Here is a 16,110-nt window from a genome sequence, read left to right on the forward strand (position 1 = left end):
TAGTACATATCGACTGTAATATCGTGAAATAATATAGATCTAGTCTGCTATAAAGATCAAATTAAGTTTTTCAAGGGATGTGTCGATTTTTACACGGACATCTACTTTAACATTACATAACCTCATATTTTACCTAATACCCACAACCCTCACAACCCACGGTTGTGTCATTAGATACGGTAGATTTAATCTAATGCTCTATATCAAGCTTCACAACCTCACACACACACAAGATCAAAATCAATATCGATGGCTAGTTTCGAAGCGTAGCTCAACCAATAAAATAAATTTCACGTGTTCGCTGCTGTTGTTAAACTGTTTACATACATCGAATCGATACAAATGAAATAAAATCGACAAGCACTAATTAAAGTTACGACTTATCATCAAAATAAAATGAATATTAGTAAGATACGATGGATTTTGTAAGCTGAGAAATACTTGATTTCAATTCAGTATCCCCCTTGGTCAATATGAATAATAAGGCAATTTCCCCAATACTCCAGAAACCTCGAAATTTCGAGAAAACACTGAATCTCACGTACCAAGCCGAAAATGAATTAATTACCCATATACAATGGGTATTCTAAGTCCTCCTAGGTTAAGATTTTCCGCTTTTCGGTCTAACAAAAAACCTACAAGAATTCTTGTTGATTTAATTTATAAATAGGAATCATGGTGAAGATAGGAAGAACCGACATCAGCCAACACGTCTGAGCAGAGCAATTAACCCGCTTACGAACGAACGTGATCTAGTTAACATTAATAACAAAAATGGCGCCACTGGATGCCTAACACTCTCTACACTTGATATAGAGTGTGGTAGCTTAGATGTAGCAACTCCTACTCCAACAATTCTACATAATTCTTTACGGTAGCAACTACGATTCTAAGAGGGTAGCACACAGATCATAAAGCTGGTAGAATGCGCGCTTCAGCTAATGGCTAATTCATTCTGAGCGATAATCCATCATTAATTCCAACGACTCAAACTTCAAGACTTACCAGTTATCTTCCGTGGGTGTGAGATGACTTACCGGTTATCTTCCGTGGGTGTGAGATGACTTACCGGTTATCTTCTGTGGGTGTGAAATGAATTTGAATGAAGACCTGACGACGTGTGTCTCCCACGCACGCTTGTCAATACTGCGTTCGACTACTCATCCAAATCTTACTTCTACCTACAAAGCGTGAAAATTCTATATATCTGTATGTCTGTCACTAAATGACATTTCTTATTAAATCATTTGTAATTATATGATTGCAATTTTAGAGTTCTTTCAATGATTTATGTTTCGATGGTTAATGTGGGCATTGGATAGGTTCACGTGATCCTTCACTCGTTAATGACAAATTGGGTCAATGTTAAGAGTTTAGGGCCTTTATCAGATGATGAACTAACACTTACCACAGATCCAGAGATGATCAAGTTGGCTGTTTACGCAGCAATCGAGGTTTTGGTTGATATTACGGCGACAACGTCCACCCGTGAAGTTAACACGTTCCTCTACAGCGAGAAACAGCCACTCACTGAGCGGTCGTCGGTGATGGTGCTCGTTATATCATGGTTGCATAAATGATATAAATATACACAAGTCAAGAAAACAATTCTCTCTTTACTCGGATGAGCTTGAGATACCGCTATCGTTTTCCCGTATCATAATGTACCAAATATAACTAATAGTTACTGAGAGTAAAATTAGGTTAAACCTTTTTATATGTAGAGTTTGTGCCCCATGAAGTCCTTTCAACGATGGGGAAATAATTTGGCCAAATGTTTTCTTTTCAGTTGGAGTCAAATCCTAAGTTAGACCTTTTTATAAGGAACAAAACTCAGGCAAAACCCAGACTAGGGTTGTGGGTCTCATGTCGTCCTGTCTTTTGAGTGATTTAGAGTTTTCTTGTCTTGCCGATGGTCATGTTACGCTGGACGACAGACAGACGGACAGACAAGGCGTCTGTCAGGCGACTCACGAGACAGTTAAAGACGCGTAGTACGACTAAGCCTGATAGTGCATATTTCATTGCCTTAATTTGACCAACCGATTGACTAGAAATTCATGTTTAATTGCTTTGAGTACGACCCTCGGGTATGAAAGCCTTACCTTCGAACACGAGGGTCGTCCTCAACAAGTTAAACAGTCGATTGAATAAGACAGATAGGCTAGACAGGGTCTCTGTCTTTGTGATGAGTTACTCTCTGTCTTACGTGATGAGTTAAACAGACGGAAAACTGGGACGAGGAAAGTATAAAGCAGATATATGCACTATGAATATATCATTGTTTCTCGTGGAGACCTTAACGTGGCTCCATGTAGCGCTAGCTGGGCCCCCAGGGAGATCGCCTCTGGCCGCGGCAGGAGGCAGTGTTGCCAGCTGATGTATTATGACAAGGTTGAGTAATGATATACTGCCCAGGGGTCATGTACCTTCGCTCTGTCAGTGTTCAGTCGCTGTTCATATGCCTAGCGTGCGACTTCTCCTTATAGGCAAGTAAGGAAATATTAAGGAAAACTGGTTTAGATGTTAAATAAGACTATTCGAAATATTAGGAATAATTAGTAGGTAAGGAAGGAAATATCAAGGATTTTTTTTTTTCTAATACTAGGGATTTTTTTTTCCATTAGGGAAAATTGGGTGAAATGTTTTCCCCTATTCAGCATAATGGAAAATTGGCTGGACTCTTTTCCTCTTTCACTTGTGACCCAAGGTTATTTACAAGAAAATGTTTGTGAACTATGATCATATATGTATACGAAGACCTACCTCCCTCTGAGCCACCTACGTTAACTTTGTCCTCTCCAACACCTCCTACCTCACGTGAGTGGAGGAATAAGATGGATCTTTTCATAATGAATGTGAGATAGGATGAAGGCAAAACTTTTAGAATGTCTCTTTTGTGAATATTTCTGATGTTAACAGAGCCGATACCATCTGAAGTTGGCCCCTACGATGTTTGGCTGTATACGCAGGTGACAGCATATCCCGTGGGCGATCAGCGAATACATCTGACCTACGGAATTCTGTAGTTGACCTCAGCTAGTTTGCTTGACCTCTTAAAAACTTGTATGACCTTTGGTTATAAAAGATTTGGTCATTTCGACTTGACCCCTCTTTAAAGGCATGGTCATAAAATGCCCACAGGTCGTTTACATGTATTCAAGGGTTTCAAATGGTCCCACTGTACTGGCAGTGTATGGTAAATTGTTTTCCTGTATCGAGAGACGGAGAGATGCAGTATATAAATCCAATCTCTCCATAGGTGAAGTGTTAGATATACAGCACAGACAATGTATACTATGTTTCCCTTACCACAGAGAAATAGGTGATGTCCGGTAGTTCATATTTTCTAAGATTACTAGCTTATTTTATGTGATTAATCGTGATGCATAAAACTGATGACTTGATAGTGTCAATTATGATACCTGGACAAGGTCAGCTGAGATGGGACATTTTCTTTGGTCGTACACGAGAGAGAGAGAGAGAGAGAGAGAGAGAGAGAGAGAGAGAGAGAGAGAGAGAGAGAGAGAGAGAGAGAGAGAGGCAAAATGATGGAAAGAGCAGAGTGCCACAGAGATAGTGAAGGAGAGTTCCAAAGTGCAGGGGTGTTCAACAGAGACAATGAAGGAGTGTGCCACAGAGACAATGGAGGAGTGTGCCACAGAGACAGTGGAGGAGTGTGCCACAGAGACAATGAAGGAGTGTGCCACAGAGACAGTGGAGGAGTGTGCCACAGAAAAAGTACAGGAGCGTGGCACAGGGACAGAGCCAGAGTACAGAACTGGAAGGAGCAATTTAGGAAGTTTATGAGCTTGCTATATATATATATATATATATATATATATATATATATATATATATATATATATATATATATATATATATATATATATATATATATCATTACCTCTCCCCTGACCTTTATTTTGATATTACTTGTCCATTGTCTTGTGTCCTTTAATACTGATCTCCACTTTGGTTCTGACTCTTGCAAATGTTGGTGTCACAACAAAAATGGATATTATGGCATACCATTATTTAGTATCTTTTGGAAGAATGCATCTGGAAAATGGTACACCCTTCTGTTTTCTTATTGTTCAGTGTCTTTTTTTTTTTTTCCCCAGCCTTCAATTGCACCAGCTCATCTCAGTCTGTGTTCCTCAGCCGTACAGGCGAGACAGACACACACACACACACACACAGAGGCGCCCGAGGCAGTGACCTCAGAGTTGTTTAGATCCTTCGTTCTCTCTCGAGGTTGACTCTACAATGGGAACCACGTCCACCTGCAGGGTAAGGAGCGACCCTGTGTGTGTGTGTATACGTTCCACCACAACCAGGGAGGAGAGGGAGAGCAAAAAATATCATAATATCGGGAAGTGGGGGGAAAAGAGAGGAATGGTGTTTCCTAGGTACTGGTCTTTATATGAGTATAATACAGACTTAACAAGCATATTTCTTACAAAGTAATATTTACAAAACTTACACACACACACACACACACCGTGTCGGGACATAATCTTGAGAGCATATACCTAAGTGGACGCTATAACTTGGAGACTCTCACTCATGTATTGGGGGACGGGCTGGCTGGCTGGCTGGGCTGGGCTGGGCTGGCTGGGCTGGGCTGGCCACCGCACCTCCTCGTCTCTTTTTAACACTTGCCCCCCCCCACCCCACAACTGGGGCTGGGCTGGGCTGGCCACCGCACCTCCTCGTCTCTTTTAACACTTGCCCCCCCACAACTGGGGCTGGGCTGGCCTGGCCACCGCACCTCCTCGTCTCTTTTAACACTTGCCCCCCACCCCCACAACTGCGGTTAATATGACTCCTTTTCTTTTCTCCTCTTCTGCTGGTCGAAAGCGTTGTGTGTGTGTGTGACGAGGCCAGCCGTGGGAGACCCAGCCGAATCCTCTCGTTAAGGCTAAAATCTCTCTTCTCTCCTTTTTTTTTCCTCATTTTTTTTAAGGTGATGTGTATAGAAAAATGAAACTCGTGAGAACTCAGCGGCGGTTTAGGTCTGGCACTGCTGCCCTCGCCACATGGCTTGGCTAACACTGGAGGTGGTGGTGGTGGTGGAGGTGGTGGTGGGGGGAGGGAGGAGACATCCAGCCTCGCCGGGTAGCGGAGGGTCGGCTTGGCTTGAGGGAGGGAGAGTATCCCCCTTTTGCACCCGGCGACTGTGGTTGTCGTTCAAGGCCAGTCACACGTCGTCGCCTGGGGGCCTCCCTGACCGTGGCCCCCTTAGGGCTACATCAGGGCCGCAGGTAAGGTGAAGGCTACAGAAGGCCTCCTCGATGGCTTGTGAGAATCGCCAAACTTTGTAGACGTCGGGTGTCCTCGGGAAAGGGAAACACGTCAGTCACTTGGGTTGTCCGATGACCACCCGCTGATGGGCGGGGTATGCACTCGGCCCAATGACCGGGCGCCTCGTATCAACCAAGTGACCAGTGCTCCATTCGCCAACACACCCGCAATGTATTCTAAGTAGCTGTTCTAGTAATGAGACAGCTGTGAAGATGATTCCATGGCTAGAAGAAATACTTGTACAAAACAGGCTGTATAAAATGGAACCGCACTACCAAGAATGCTTGATACAATGTATATATGATGCCTCTAACAATGTTTAAAGCTATGATAACCTCCCATGACATTTCCATTAGCCTAATAGAACGCCCTAGTTTCATTAGCATTATATAACTCAAATAATAATAAACTGGATTTGGCCAAAATGGATTGGGTTGGGCGAGGCAGCAGAGAGAGCGCTAGTTTACATCGAATCTGATTTGCAAAAGGTAAACAATTGTTTTGACGTGCGCGATGAAGGAATGCGTTATGTGTCTGTGTATGTCTGTGTGCTTGTGTGTGTGTCTGTTTACATCAGGCAATGTGGCAGGCAGCACAAAGGCTTTTTCTCACCATCTACAGCGCGCTAGACCAACCTACAATACTCCAGTCTACCCGTCAATGTCAATCCTCAAACCTTCATACAGTGCTCCCCTTAATCCCCCTGTCTTGGGGGGGAGGGACCATCATAGACTCTCGTCACTTTCCCTCGTCTCCAGGTCGACCGGTCCTTGTGGTGAGTCTGGGTCTTTGTGGCCCATATTATGTTCAGTCCTCTGCTGGTACGGCCCCTCGCTACGATCTAAACTTGTCCTTCATGGCATGAATCACTGGCAGCACCTTTACCACCAGAGAAAGTCTGGTGGTGATGGTACACTGTTCTTAGGTGAAGATATCGCTTTGGATGAAGTCTATTTCTAGTGCTTCATGCGCGATACAAGTCTCTGTACTGTGCTGTTAATCTTGTGGCATCACCAGCCTGGTGACCCCGACCTCCCTGGGTGGGGTGATCAGAGTCGCCAAAGTCTTCTCCTCTGACGTCCCCCTGGACTCCTCGAGTCTGCTGGTGATCACATCGAGTCTCGATAGTCTCTTGCTGCCTATCCCTCAGCCTCGGTGGTCTGCTAGTGTCCCACTCTGGGTCTCTATGGTCCGCTGATGGTTTACCCTAAAGTCTTTACAAGCCTGACTTGATCGTGGGTCTTATTAATCCCCGTGAAGCCACACTTGCTTGCCGACCCACCACAGAAAAAACATGATCAGACGTTGCCTACCACAGCACGTCTGCCACACCCTCTCATCAAGGGTATGGAAGCACACATACACCTCGGACACTTCGCTCTGGTCCCCTGGGGGTCGATGTGACAGTACATTACACCAAGTGTAATATAATGCATAAGTACGTTCCTCTCCTACGAGAGGAAACTGGGCATCGCAACACTTCACACTCAGACAACGACGCTTATGAACACGCCTGCGTCAGAATGCAAGCGGTGTGACTGCAAGATATGGGGAGGTGGTTCTTTGGCTAAAAATTTTGCTTCTCGGTTCTACTCTTGCTTCAGTCGGGTCCTGGTGAAGCAGCGTGTACATCTGCACGTTTAGAGCAGAACCTCTTTAGTTTTCAGTGTATTGCTCATGGGAAGCCTGGTGCCTCCTCCTCACACTGGGTCGATTCAATGGGACGACACTATACGGGTGGCCGAAGGAGGCGACTCACCCGTTAACCAGTGAGCTTCGGACGACCTGGTTCTCTCCCGGGGGCCTGTGTGTGCGCTACACCCGCTCGAGTCTGTCTGGTGTCGTCTGTCTCTTGGACGTTTGTGACAGTCGTGAGGTCGTGGTGGTGAGGGGGAGGAAAGGAGAAACTGCTAAAGCAATTGCTCGTTTTACAAGAGTCCCTGTCGTCATACAGTAGTCCTGGTCGTCATACAGTAGTCTTGGTCGTCATACAGTAGTCCTGGTCGTCATACAGAGTTCTGGTCGTCATACAGTAGTCCTGGTCGTCATACAGTTGTCCTGATCGTCATACAGTAGTCCTGGTCGTCATACAGTAGTCCTGGTCGTCATACAGAGTTCTGGTCGTCATACAGTAGTCTCTGGTCGTCATACAGTTGTCCTGGTCGTCATACAGTAGTCCCTGGTCGTCATACAGTAGTCCCTGGTCGTCATACAGTTGTCTCTGGTCGTCATACAGTAGTCTCTGGTCGTCATACAGTAGTCCCTGGTCGTCATACAGTAGTCCTGGTCGTCATACAGTAGTCCCTGTCGTCATACAGTAGTCCTGGTCGTCATACAGTAGTCCTGGTCGTCATGCAATAGTCCCTGGTCGTCATACAGTTGTCCTGGTCGTCATACAGTAGTCCTGGTCGTCATACAGTAGTCGCTGTCGTCATACAGTAGTCCCTGTCGTCATACAGTAGTCCTGGTCGTCATACAGTAGTCCCTGTCGTCATACAGTAGTCCCTGTCGTCATACAGTAGTCCCTGTCGTCATACAGGTGTCCTAGTCGTCATACAGTAGTCCTGGTCGTCATACAGTAGTCCCTCTCGTCATACAGTAGTTCCTGTCATCATACAGTAGTCCTGGTCGTCATACAGTAGTCCTGGTCGTCATGCAGTAGTCCTGGCGTCACATCCCTCAAATGGTTGACCATCAGCTTCTGAAGTCTACAGGCTTAAATTCAGCAATTCATATTTTTTCCCCTTTCTTTTTAAACTGAAGTTCAGACCTACAGTAGAAGAGAAAAATATATATGAATGTTTTATAGCCTGAAACAATACAAATAACAATGGATGACCATGAAAAAAGCCATATCAAGACTGATGACATAAAACATCCTATTTCATTGGAACAGATTCTTTTGACTATACATCTACTGAAGAGTCCTGTTGACGTAAGAGGGAGGGTGGTGTGGTTAGTAGCAGTTTTGGAGGTGCGCTAGAAACGAAGCTGAGTGTGTCGGGTCCTGTCGTTGATCTGAGGGTTTCTGGTCACCGTGAGGGGGCGTTTCTGGTCACCGTGAGGGTTTCTCTTGTACATCCCCCTGGGGTCTCTCTCTCTCTCTCTCTCTCTCTCTCGGGCCACATGTCACTAAACCAATTTCTTTTTCTTTCTCTCACAACCTGGTATTTTTTTTCATTTTTGTTTTCCTTAACAAAACTACGTTAACAAGGCAGGCTCTTCCTCCCGGCTACATTATTTGGGGGGCGGGGGGTCATGTAGGGTAGTGGGGATAACAATTACAAGTCTTTTGTCACGCTGGCCAAACGTTGAGCCAGAGGGAAAGGTGGAAACATTGTCCGGCTCCCACCCTTCCGTGATCGTCCCAAATAACACACACACACACACACAAAAATCACTGTGTTTAGACAATGGCTTTGCCTGAGAAAGAGAGAGTTTTCATTTCATGTTTCCTTTTTCATACATACATATATATATATATATATATATATATATATATATATATATATATATATATATATATATTTTTTTTTTTTTTTGCTGTTGTCAAAAGCGTGCAGACTTCTCATTTCCAGGTCAGCACTTGCCGGACGAGTTGAAGAAGGCTGGCGAAGTATTCCACTGTCGCTTGTTCCAAAGCCAAACAATCAATTATCATTTCCTTTTTTTCTTTGAATTCTTTTTTGAGAGGGAGGGGAGGAGAAGGCAAAAGGTTACCAACTTGCGTGTGAAAATGATCAAAAGGTGTTATGTTCCATCAGTCCGGCTCTACCTATATAAAACACTTCTCTAAGTACAGTATAAAATCACAATAATATAATCGTAAGCAAGAAGTCACACAATAGTACCCTACTCCGCCGATATCAGATGATGATGTCAGGAAGTCTATCAACGAGAAACTTGAAAGCTGAGAGTTATCTTTCACAAAGTCATTATCATTACTATCATGTCTTTTTTTTTTTTTGTCTGTTTTCGACAAACACTGCAAGATCCTCATCCTTATACTCCATTCGTCCTTAGGGGTAAAAACAAGTAACTTCAAAGTTTATTTGCTTACCATACATAATCAGATGGACAAGTTTAAGTTTTTTTTTTGTATATATATATATATATTTTTTTTTTGAAGTTTTTTTATTATTTTTTTTCTTCATCATCTTCTTCATCATCTTCATCTCTTTATCTAATCACGTTGGCGATCAGAGTGTGCGCGGCGGCGACATCTGCCGCTCGCATTATGCAGTCTCTAAACGTTAGTGTGTCCCGGTGAGCAATTGTTCTTCGCGACGGAGGACAAAGCCTGGTCGGCTGAGGAGAAGGAGGAGGAGGAAGAGGAGGAGGAGCATGAGGAGGAGGTGGTGGGTCGACGTCCTCCGCCCGGCAGGAGGGGAGGTGGCAGTAGGGCGGTGATGCTGGCCTCGCTGCTGCCAGCGGGGGCCCGGCCCGCCCTGGACTACGTGGCCAGGTCGGAGGCGCCGAGCTGTTGGGTCTCTGGGTCGGAAGTGCTCCTCCCGTTGGACACGTTGGGCTGGGGCGACTCCGTGCCGCCGCCCCGCCCGCTCGACGCGTTCTTGCCCTCGGATTGGGACGCGTCGCTCTCAACGTCGCTCTCAGTCTGTGGTACAAACGTTAAACCTCAGGCATCTATCTGTTGGTTCAGGCGACGTCAACAGGATATGGTGCAGGGAGGTGCATGACACGTAGTATACACAGCACACACACACAATAGTACATACACTACACACACACACACACACACATATATATATATATATATATATATATATATATATATATATATATATATATATATATATATATTGACTGCAAAATTGATGGTGGATACACAAACTAATATACATATACATTAATTCTATACTAATTAAGGTCATTCAACGGACATTAAATGGAGATTAATCTGAGAATAAGAATATAAGGCACACAGAATATATATAAAAACATATATCAAAACACTTTAAAAATTCAATGGTGTTCATGTGTCTACAATATATAAAAAAACCCTCTCCTATTTGTATTTCAGTTTCTGAAAGATAGAACTGGAAGGTCCAATCGAGGAATACTTATCCTCTTTGAAGGCTCAGGATGGGGGATGTCTGAATGTCCTTGAATGTAACTAAGAAAAAAAAGGTGAGATCAGTAATTCTTTGAAAAGAGGAACCTGGATGTTCGACCTTTAAGCAAATATACAAGCTCAAGGGGAAGGGGGAAGAATGGATTAGAAATGTCTTGGGGGTAAATTGAAGGGTTAGTGTGATGGCAAGGTTAAGGGATAGCACTTCTGCTGAAGGATGAGTTGTGGGTATGTGTGAGAATAAAGAGAGAGCCCTGGACTAATATGGATATATATGAAGGTGGATTACGGCAATTGGGTAACTGCTGGTCTTAATGATATACAAGGAAATAAGAGAAGTAAGGAAGAGAGGCAAGTGTTTTGGGAGGAGCTGAGTGAGTGTGTCAGCAAGTTTGATGCCAGGGATCGAGAGTGTGTGTGTGTGACGGGGAATCTAAATGTGAAGGTAGGTAATGTGATAGCTAAGGGCATAAATGGGGGAATGGGGTACACATTGTTATGAAAAGAAAAATAGGGAACAGCTTGTGGAATTGTGTGCTGACAAAGGACTGGTGATTGGGAATACCTGGGTGAAACAGAGGGGCACACATAATCATACGTGGGTAAGCTGTGCGGTCAGGCATTAGTGGATTACGTACTAACTGACAGACGTGCAAAAGAGAAACTGACTCTTGGATATGAATATGTGGTGTGGGGCAGCTGGTCGGGTATCTGATCACAATTCAGTGGTGGTGAGGGTGAAGGTCTGTTGAGGTTTTAAGTAAAGAGGAATTGATTTGGGTGAGAAGAGGGTGGTGGAAGTGAGAGGGTTTGTAAGAGATGGTTGTTTCAAGAGGTACCTAGAGAGACTGGGCGTAGAGCGGCGAGAGATGAGTGAGTGAAGGTAGGGAAGTGGATGAGGAATGGACGATAATTCGGTATGTAGAGCCGGGAAGTGCGGGAGAAATGTCTGGCATGAGTTAAGTGAAAGGCGAGCAGGCGAGAAAGGGGTGTGAGTGGTGGGATGAGGAAGTTAAAGCTGCTAGTCAAAGAGTCAAGAGAGATGTATGGGCTTCACATTCTACGAAAAAGTACGAGTAATTGGGAGATGTTCGTGAGAAAGCTGCAGGAGGTCGAGCGAAAGAAGCGTGGGCTAAAGAAAATGGGTAAATTTGGATGTGCGAGTATCAGGAAACATCAAAGAGGAAAATATTTTGAAGGGGCTTAACAGTGTGAGAAAAAGAAGAGAACAAATGGTAACACTGGAGAAAGGGATAGAAGGGGAAGTGGTAACAGTTAGAAATGTGGCGAAGAGGAGATGAAATGAGTATTTTGAAGGACAGTTAAATGTGTTCTGAGCTGTTCTGGACGTGGAGGTGTGAGAGGTGAGAGAATAATGGCGAAAAGAAAAGAGCCGGTGAAAGCTTTGTATAGTATTAAGTGCGGCACAGCTACTGAGTGTCTTAAGGAAGGGGTGACCGCGTTGTTGATTGGTTAGTTAGGACTTTAACTGTATGTATGGGTCATGGTGAGGTCCCTGAAGATTGGCGGAATACTTGTAAAGTGCCATTGTATAAAGCAAGGAGAGGTATGTTATTATTTGATGATGACGCGGCGCTAGTGGCAGATTCGAGTGAGAAACTGCAGAAAGTCCTGCATTAGTTTGGACATATGGAGAGGATGACCACGAAGTTACTGATACAAACAGAACGAACATGGGAAATGAGGAAACCAAGGAGGAGGTATGAAATGAGTGAAAGACAGCTTTAAAGAGTCCAAGAGAGTATCTGTGGAAGGCGGGACGCAAGCGAACATCGCATCATCCGATCCTTGAGTTGTCAATGGTCACACACAAGTTCTGTTGGACTTAGTGGCCTGTCATGTGCTGCATGAACTAGTTAGAGAGAGGAGGAGGCTACGCGAGCAAGCAGCCAGCCAACACTTGATAGGAAACCCCAAGGAGGTACCTGCAAACAAATGGAAGGACAGAACTGTAAGAAGGGGAGTTGACAGGCGATCTGCCTTAGACTTATACACCATAAGGAAGAAAGTCGTCGAAGAAAGACTTGTAAAAGCCCCAGAAATGACCGGCGAAGTCTTTAACGTTTGTTGTTAGTACAAATCAATCTAATACGTATCTAACCAAACCTGACCTTTGTAGAGACAGAGACATCTCTACCACGCGTCACTTGCCACCATAGTGTCCATGTACACAACGTTTGGGAACCAACAGTCGCTTTCTCTAAGAGATAACACTTAAAAAAAAAAACAGGTCAAAAGATACGAGAAAGAAAAAGAAAATACAAAATTTAATATATCCGAGATGATAATGAACAAGGATACGTTACTAAAGACTAAATAGAACAGTGAAGTAGTCACAGAAACTATGCGAGATCGAATTCTGGATGAGATGATCCATCGCATATCAACAGCTGAGCAGTGGAAAGTATCATAAGGAACGAGGGGCTAACGAGGAGCTAACGAGGGAGCAACAAGGTGAGGTGAATGGTCTGAACCAGAGGTTCTCAGACTTTTGAATCACTCGACCGTAATGAGACGTCATCGACCCTAAATCACATACTCAGTAAATAATACATGTATATGTGTGGCGGGGTGGCGGTGAGAATGGATGAAGGCAGCATGTATAAATATGTACATATGTATATATGTATATGTCTGTGTATGTATATGTATGTATACGCTGAAATGTATAGGTATGTATATGTGCGTGTGTGGGCATTTATGTATATACATGTGTATGTGGGTAGGTTGGGCCATTCTTTCGTCTGTTTCCTTGCGCTACCTCTCTAACGCGGGAGACAGCGTCAAAGTATAATCCAAAAATTTATAAATAAAATAAAATATATCTGAATAAGCAAAACTGAACAAGTGTGGAAGAAAACTAACCAATGCAAAATACCTTTTAATTGGGGGGAAAAGTTTACATCCTTAATGAGGTGGAGGGAGCCTAGTGGGAATCATTAGGTCAAACTTTGCCAACCGACTGAACGAAGGACATAAACCTGTCTCTGTCTTTCCTTCGTTTAATACACAATCGACTATTTCATACTTTTAAAGTTTTTCTTCCTTTTTTTTTTTTTGACCTCTAGAATTTCATCGACACCCCCCGTCGACACATATCGACGTCTGCACAGTTCTATCGACCTAGGGAGGGGGTCTAGAAAAAGCACTCTGGGACCCGCCAAGTCTACAGGGATACGGTAGCGTGGAGCCTAAGGAACAAGGATAAGAATCAGGCGACGTGTGCCAACGAACTGGGAGGGAGTGACAGACCGTAGTTTGGAGGAGAGAGAGAGAGAGAGAGAGAGAGAGAGAGAGAGAGAGAGAGAGAGAGAGAGAGAGAGAGAGAGAGAGAGAGAGAGAGAGAGAGAGAGAGAGATCATCCCATCCTAGCTACGTCACAGTGGGTGAAAATGGAGGGGATCCACATGTTCACAAATGGTGGATGATCTCGTGAACACCTGCTGAACAATGGAGATTGATCCCTGTTCTCACCATTTAAGACTGGTCAAGCGATATGTCCACATGAACGTTCAATTCACACACACAGCCTTGGAGCTTAGTGTGAGCAAGTGTGTGTGTGTGTGTGTGTGTGTGTAAAGGTAATGAGTGGTGGAAATCATACAATCACTTGGATCCATCTAGTTGAAGAAGAGAGACAGGAATCCGCTATTCTGTGTAGCAGACTCAGTCAGTTCAGTCAGTCATCAGTCAGTTCAATCAGTCATCAGTCAGTCATCAGTCAGTTCAGTCAGTCATCAGTCAGTCAGCCACACTGCCACCCCGCGTGGCCACACACCTGCTTGCCTGGAGGGAAGGGCGACAGTCTCTCGGAGGTGTCGGAGCCGCAGGAGGAGGACTCCGAGAGCTCTGTCGTAAACTTGCGACCGACCCTGGGCGAGGCGGGCGGCCGTCGACTGCACACCTGCGCCTGAATATGCTCACATATTCGACGGAATCGGCGTATGTTCCCTGAAAATCGACGCCATTAGGAAGAGCTCACAGCAAGGCGTCCTGCATGCAGGCAATGCAACTAAAACATTGCGCGCAAAAATCTAATTTGAAAAAACAAACTGAAAAACGGTTCGAACGCAAGTGAGAATTGAACTTATCATCGCCATGCAAAAAATAGATATAAATACATGACCTCAATTCTGGCTCTGAACTTTGCAAGAAAAGAAAAAGTCCTTTCAAAAATTTGTTTTGGAGTCTTTTGGTATTGATGATGAAAAATGAAAATGTCTTTTCCTTCTAGAATCATGATTATGAGTTGATGAAGACTGAGTATCATCAACAAGGACGTAAAGTTAACAGTCATGACGGAACAAAGAACAACACAAGCACTCACACTTTTACTTTATCAAACATTAAGTACATAATATGAACACATGTAGGCACACAAGATCAACACAAATGAAAAAAAAAAAAAACCTTTCTCAAACACTCACATGAAAATGAACAAGTCCATAAACATGGGCAAAAGACAGTAACAGAATGATAATAAAGAACAAAATCAAACTTCAACACACAGTATTGTAGCTCATACGAGGTGGAAACATCACGTTCTGACCAGCCGGCACATCAGCCCTGCACTTGTGACACAACTACTAGCGAGGGTGGAAGACGACTACTACAGCTACTGGCATGTCACTCCTACGTGCAGGTACAACCCCGCTGAGCGTCTGTCTTCCTAGGCCCCCCGTGTAGCGACGGGACTGACTGACTTCCACACTCGCATACACACTGAACGTCCCCGTCTGTCTCTACACAGTTGGTGTCACCTCGCTTCACTGGAGATTACTGCGGGCGGCTGAGTCAAATACGATTTGATGCAGTGGGTTGTTAGAGGGTTCGTTAACAATGACACTGTTAGTTCTTCTCCAGGGCGGTTCACGTTCACGTTGTGGCTATACACAAATGCTTGACAGATCAGGACACGAACTCTGGGTGATCGCCGTCTTTGGAGATTTATTTTCCTTTTTCTTCGACGCTTTTGAAAAAGTTAAAGTTTGCCAGTACTTGAGGTAACCCAAGATCTACAGAGTTCTGGGAACGTATGGTGTCATGGTGGAGTCATTCGTCTTTCCAGACGGGATATGAGAGGCGATCAATTCCCTCAGGATTTGCTTCTGTGAATCAAGAGCAAATCTGCCGCTGTGGATGTTGGCCCGAGACGCTACTGGCGTTCCGACACTCAAGTGTGTTCACAAGTTCACGAGTCACTCGCCCATGGAGTGATACGACCCGTGCCAGTGAGGGAGTGCGTCCTGTGGTTGGGTGTGACCATGGGTGCGTGCCAGGGGGGAGGATGGGGGGGCAAACATGCTTCTGCTGTGAGTGCGTCGCGTGTGAGCAAGAGGACCGAGTGAGTTCTGCGAAGGCCTCCGTGGAGGGGAGGGCACCCGTTTGTTAGACATCGAGTCAAATGATCCGGTGTTCCCGTTACCATACGCATGTCACACAGCCCTTGACCTACTGAGCCCGTCTCTCTCTCTCTCTCTCTCTCTCTCTCTCTCTCTCTCTCTCTCTCTCTCTCTCTACAAGCGCTTTCTCTCTGCCTCTCCGTCGGATGCTTCGCTCTATGAACTACAATACCATTCTAAACACTTTTACGAAATACTAAGTGCGCCTCACCGCCATCCATGAGATCCTAAGACTCGCCTAGTTCGAAAGCAAGTGAACAAGCAGTTCGATCTCGTATTCCACAGTCA

General features: G+C 44.6%; 1 protein-coding gene across 5 annotated transcripts in view; it reads right to left on the reverse strand.

The window, feature by feature from the left end:
• Nucleotides 1–4,402: 4,402 nt before the first annotated feature.
• Nucleotides 4,403–16,110, reverse strand: part of sff (sugar-free frosting) — a 337,418-nt gene continuing 325,710 nt past the window's right edge. For 4 of the 5 annotated variants that reach the window (XM_071664557.1, XM_071664558.1, XM_071664562.1 and 1 more), the window contains 2 exons: nucleotides 14,199–14,371; nucleotides 4,403–9,922 (listed from right to left, as the gene is read on the reverse strand). In XM_071664557.1, coding sequence (XP_071520658.1) covers nucleotides 9,761–9,922; nucleotides 14,199–14,371 — 335 coding nt within the window. In that variant the 3' untranslated portion in view covers nucleotides 4,403–9,760. Of the gene's footprint in view, nucleotides 9,956–14,198; nucleotides 14,372–16,110 lie in introns of all 5 variants that reach the window. The other variant, XM_071664560.1, reaches the window with a different exon arrangement.

The sequence above is a fragment of the Panulirus ornatus genome, chromosome 9 (assembly GCF_036320965.1).
Source record: "Panulirus ornatus isolate Po-2019 chromosome 9, ASM3632096v1, whole genome shotgun sequence".
Taxonomy (NCBI): domain Eukaryota; kingdom Metazoa; phylum Arthropoda; class Malacostraca; order Decapoda; family Palinuridae; genus Panulirus; species Panulirus ornatus.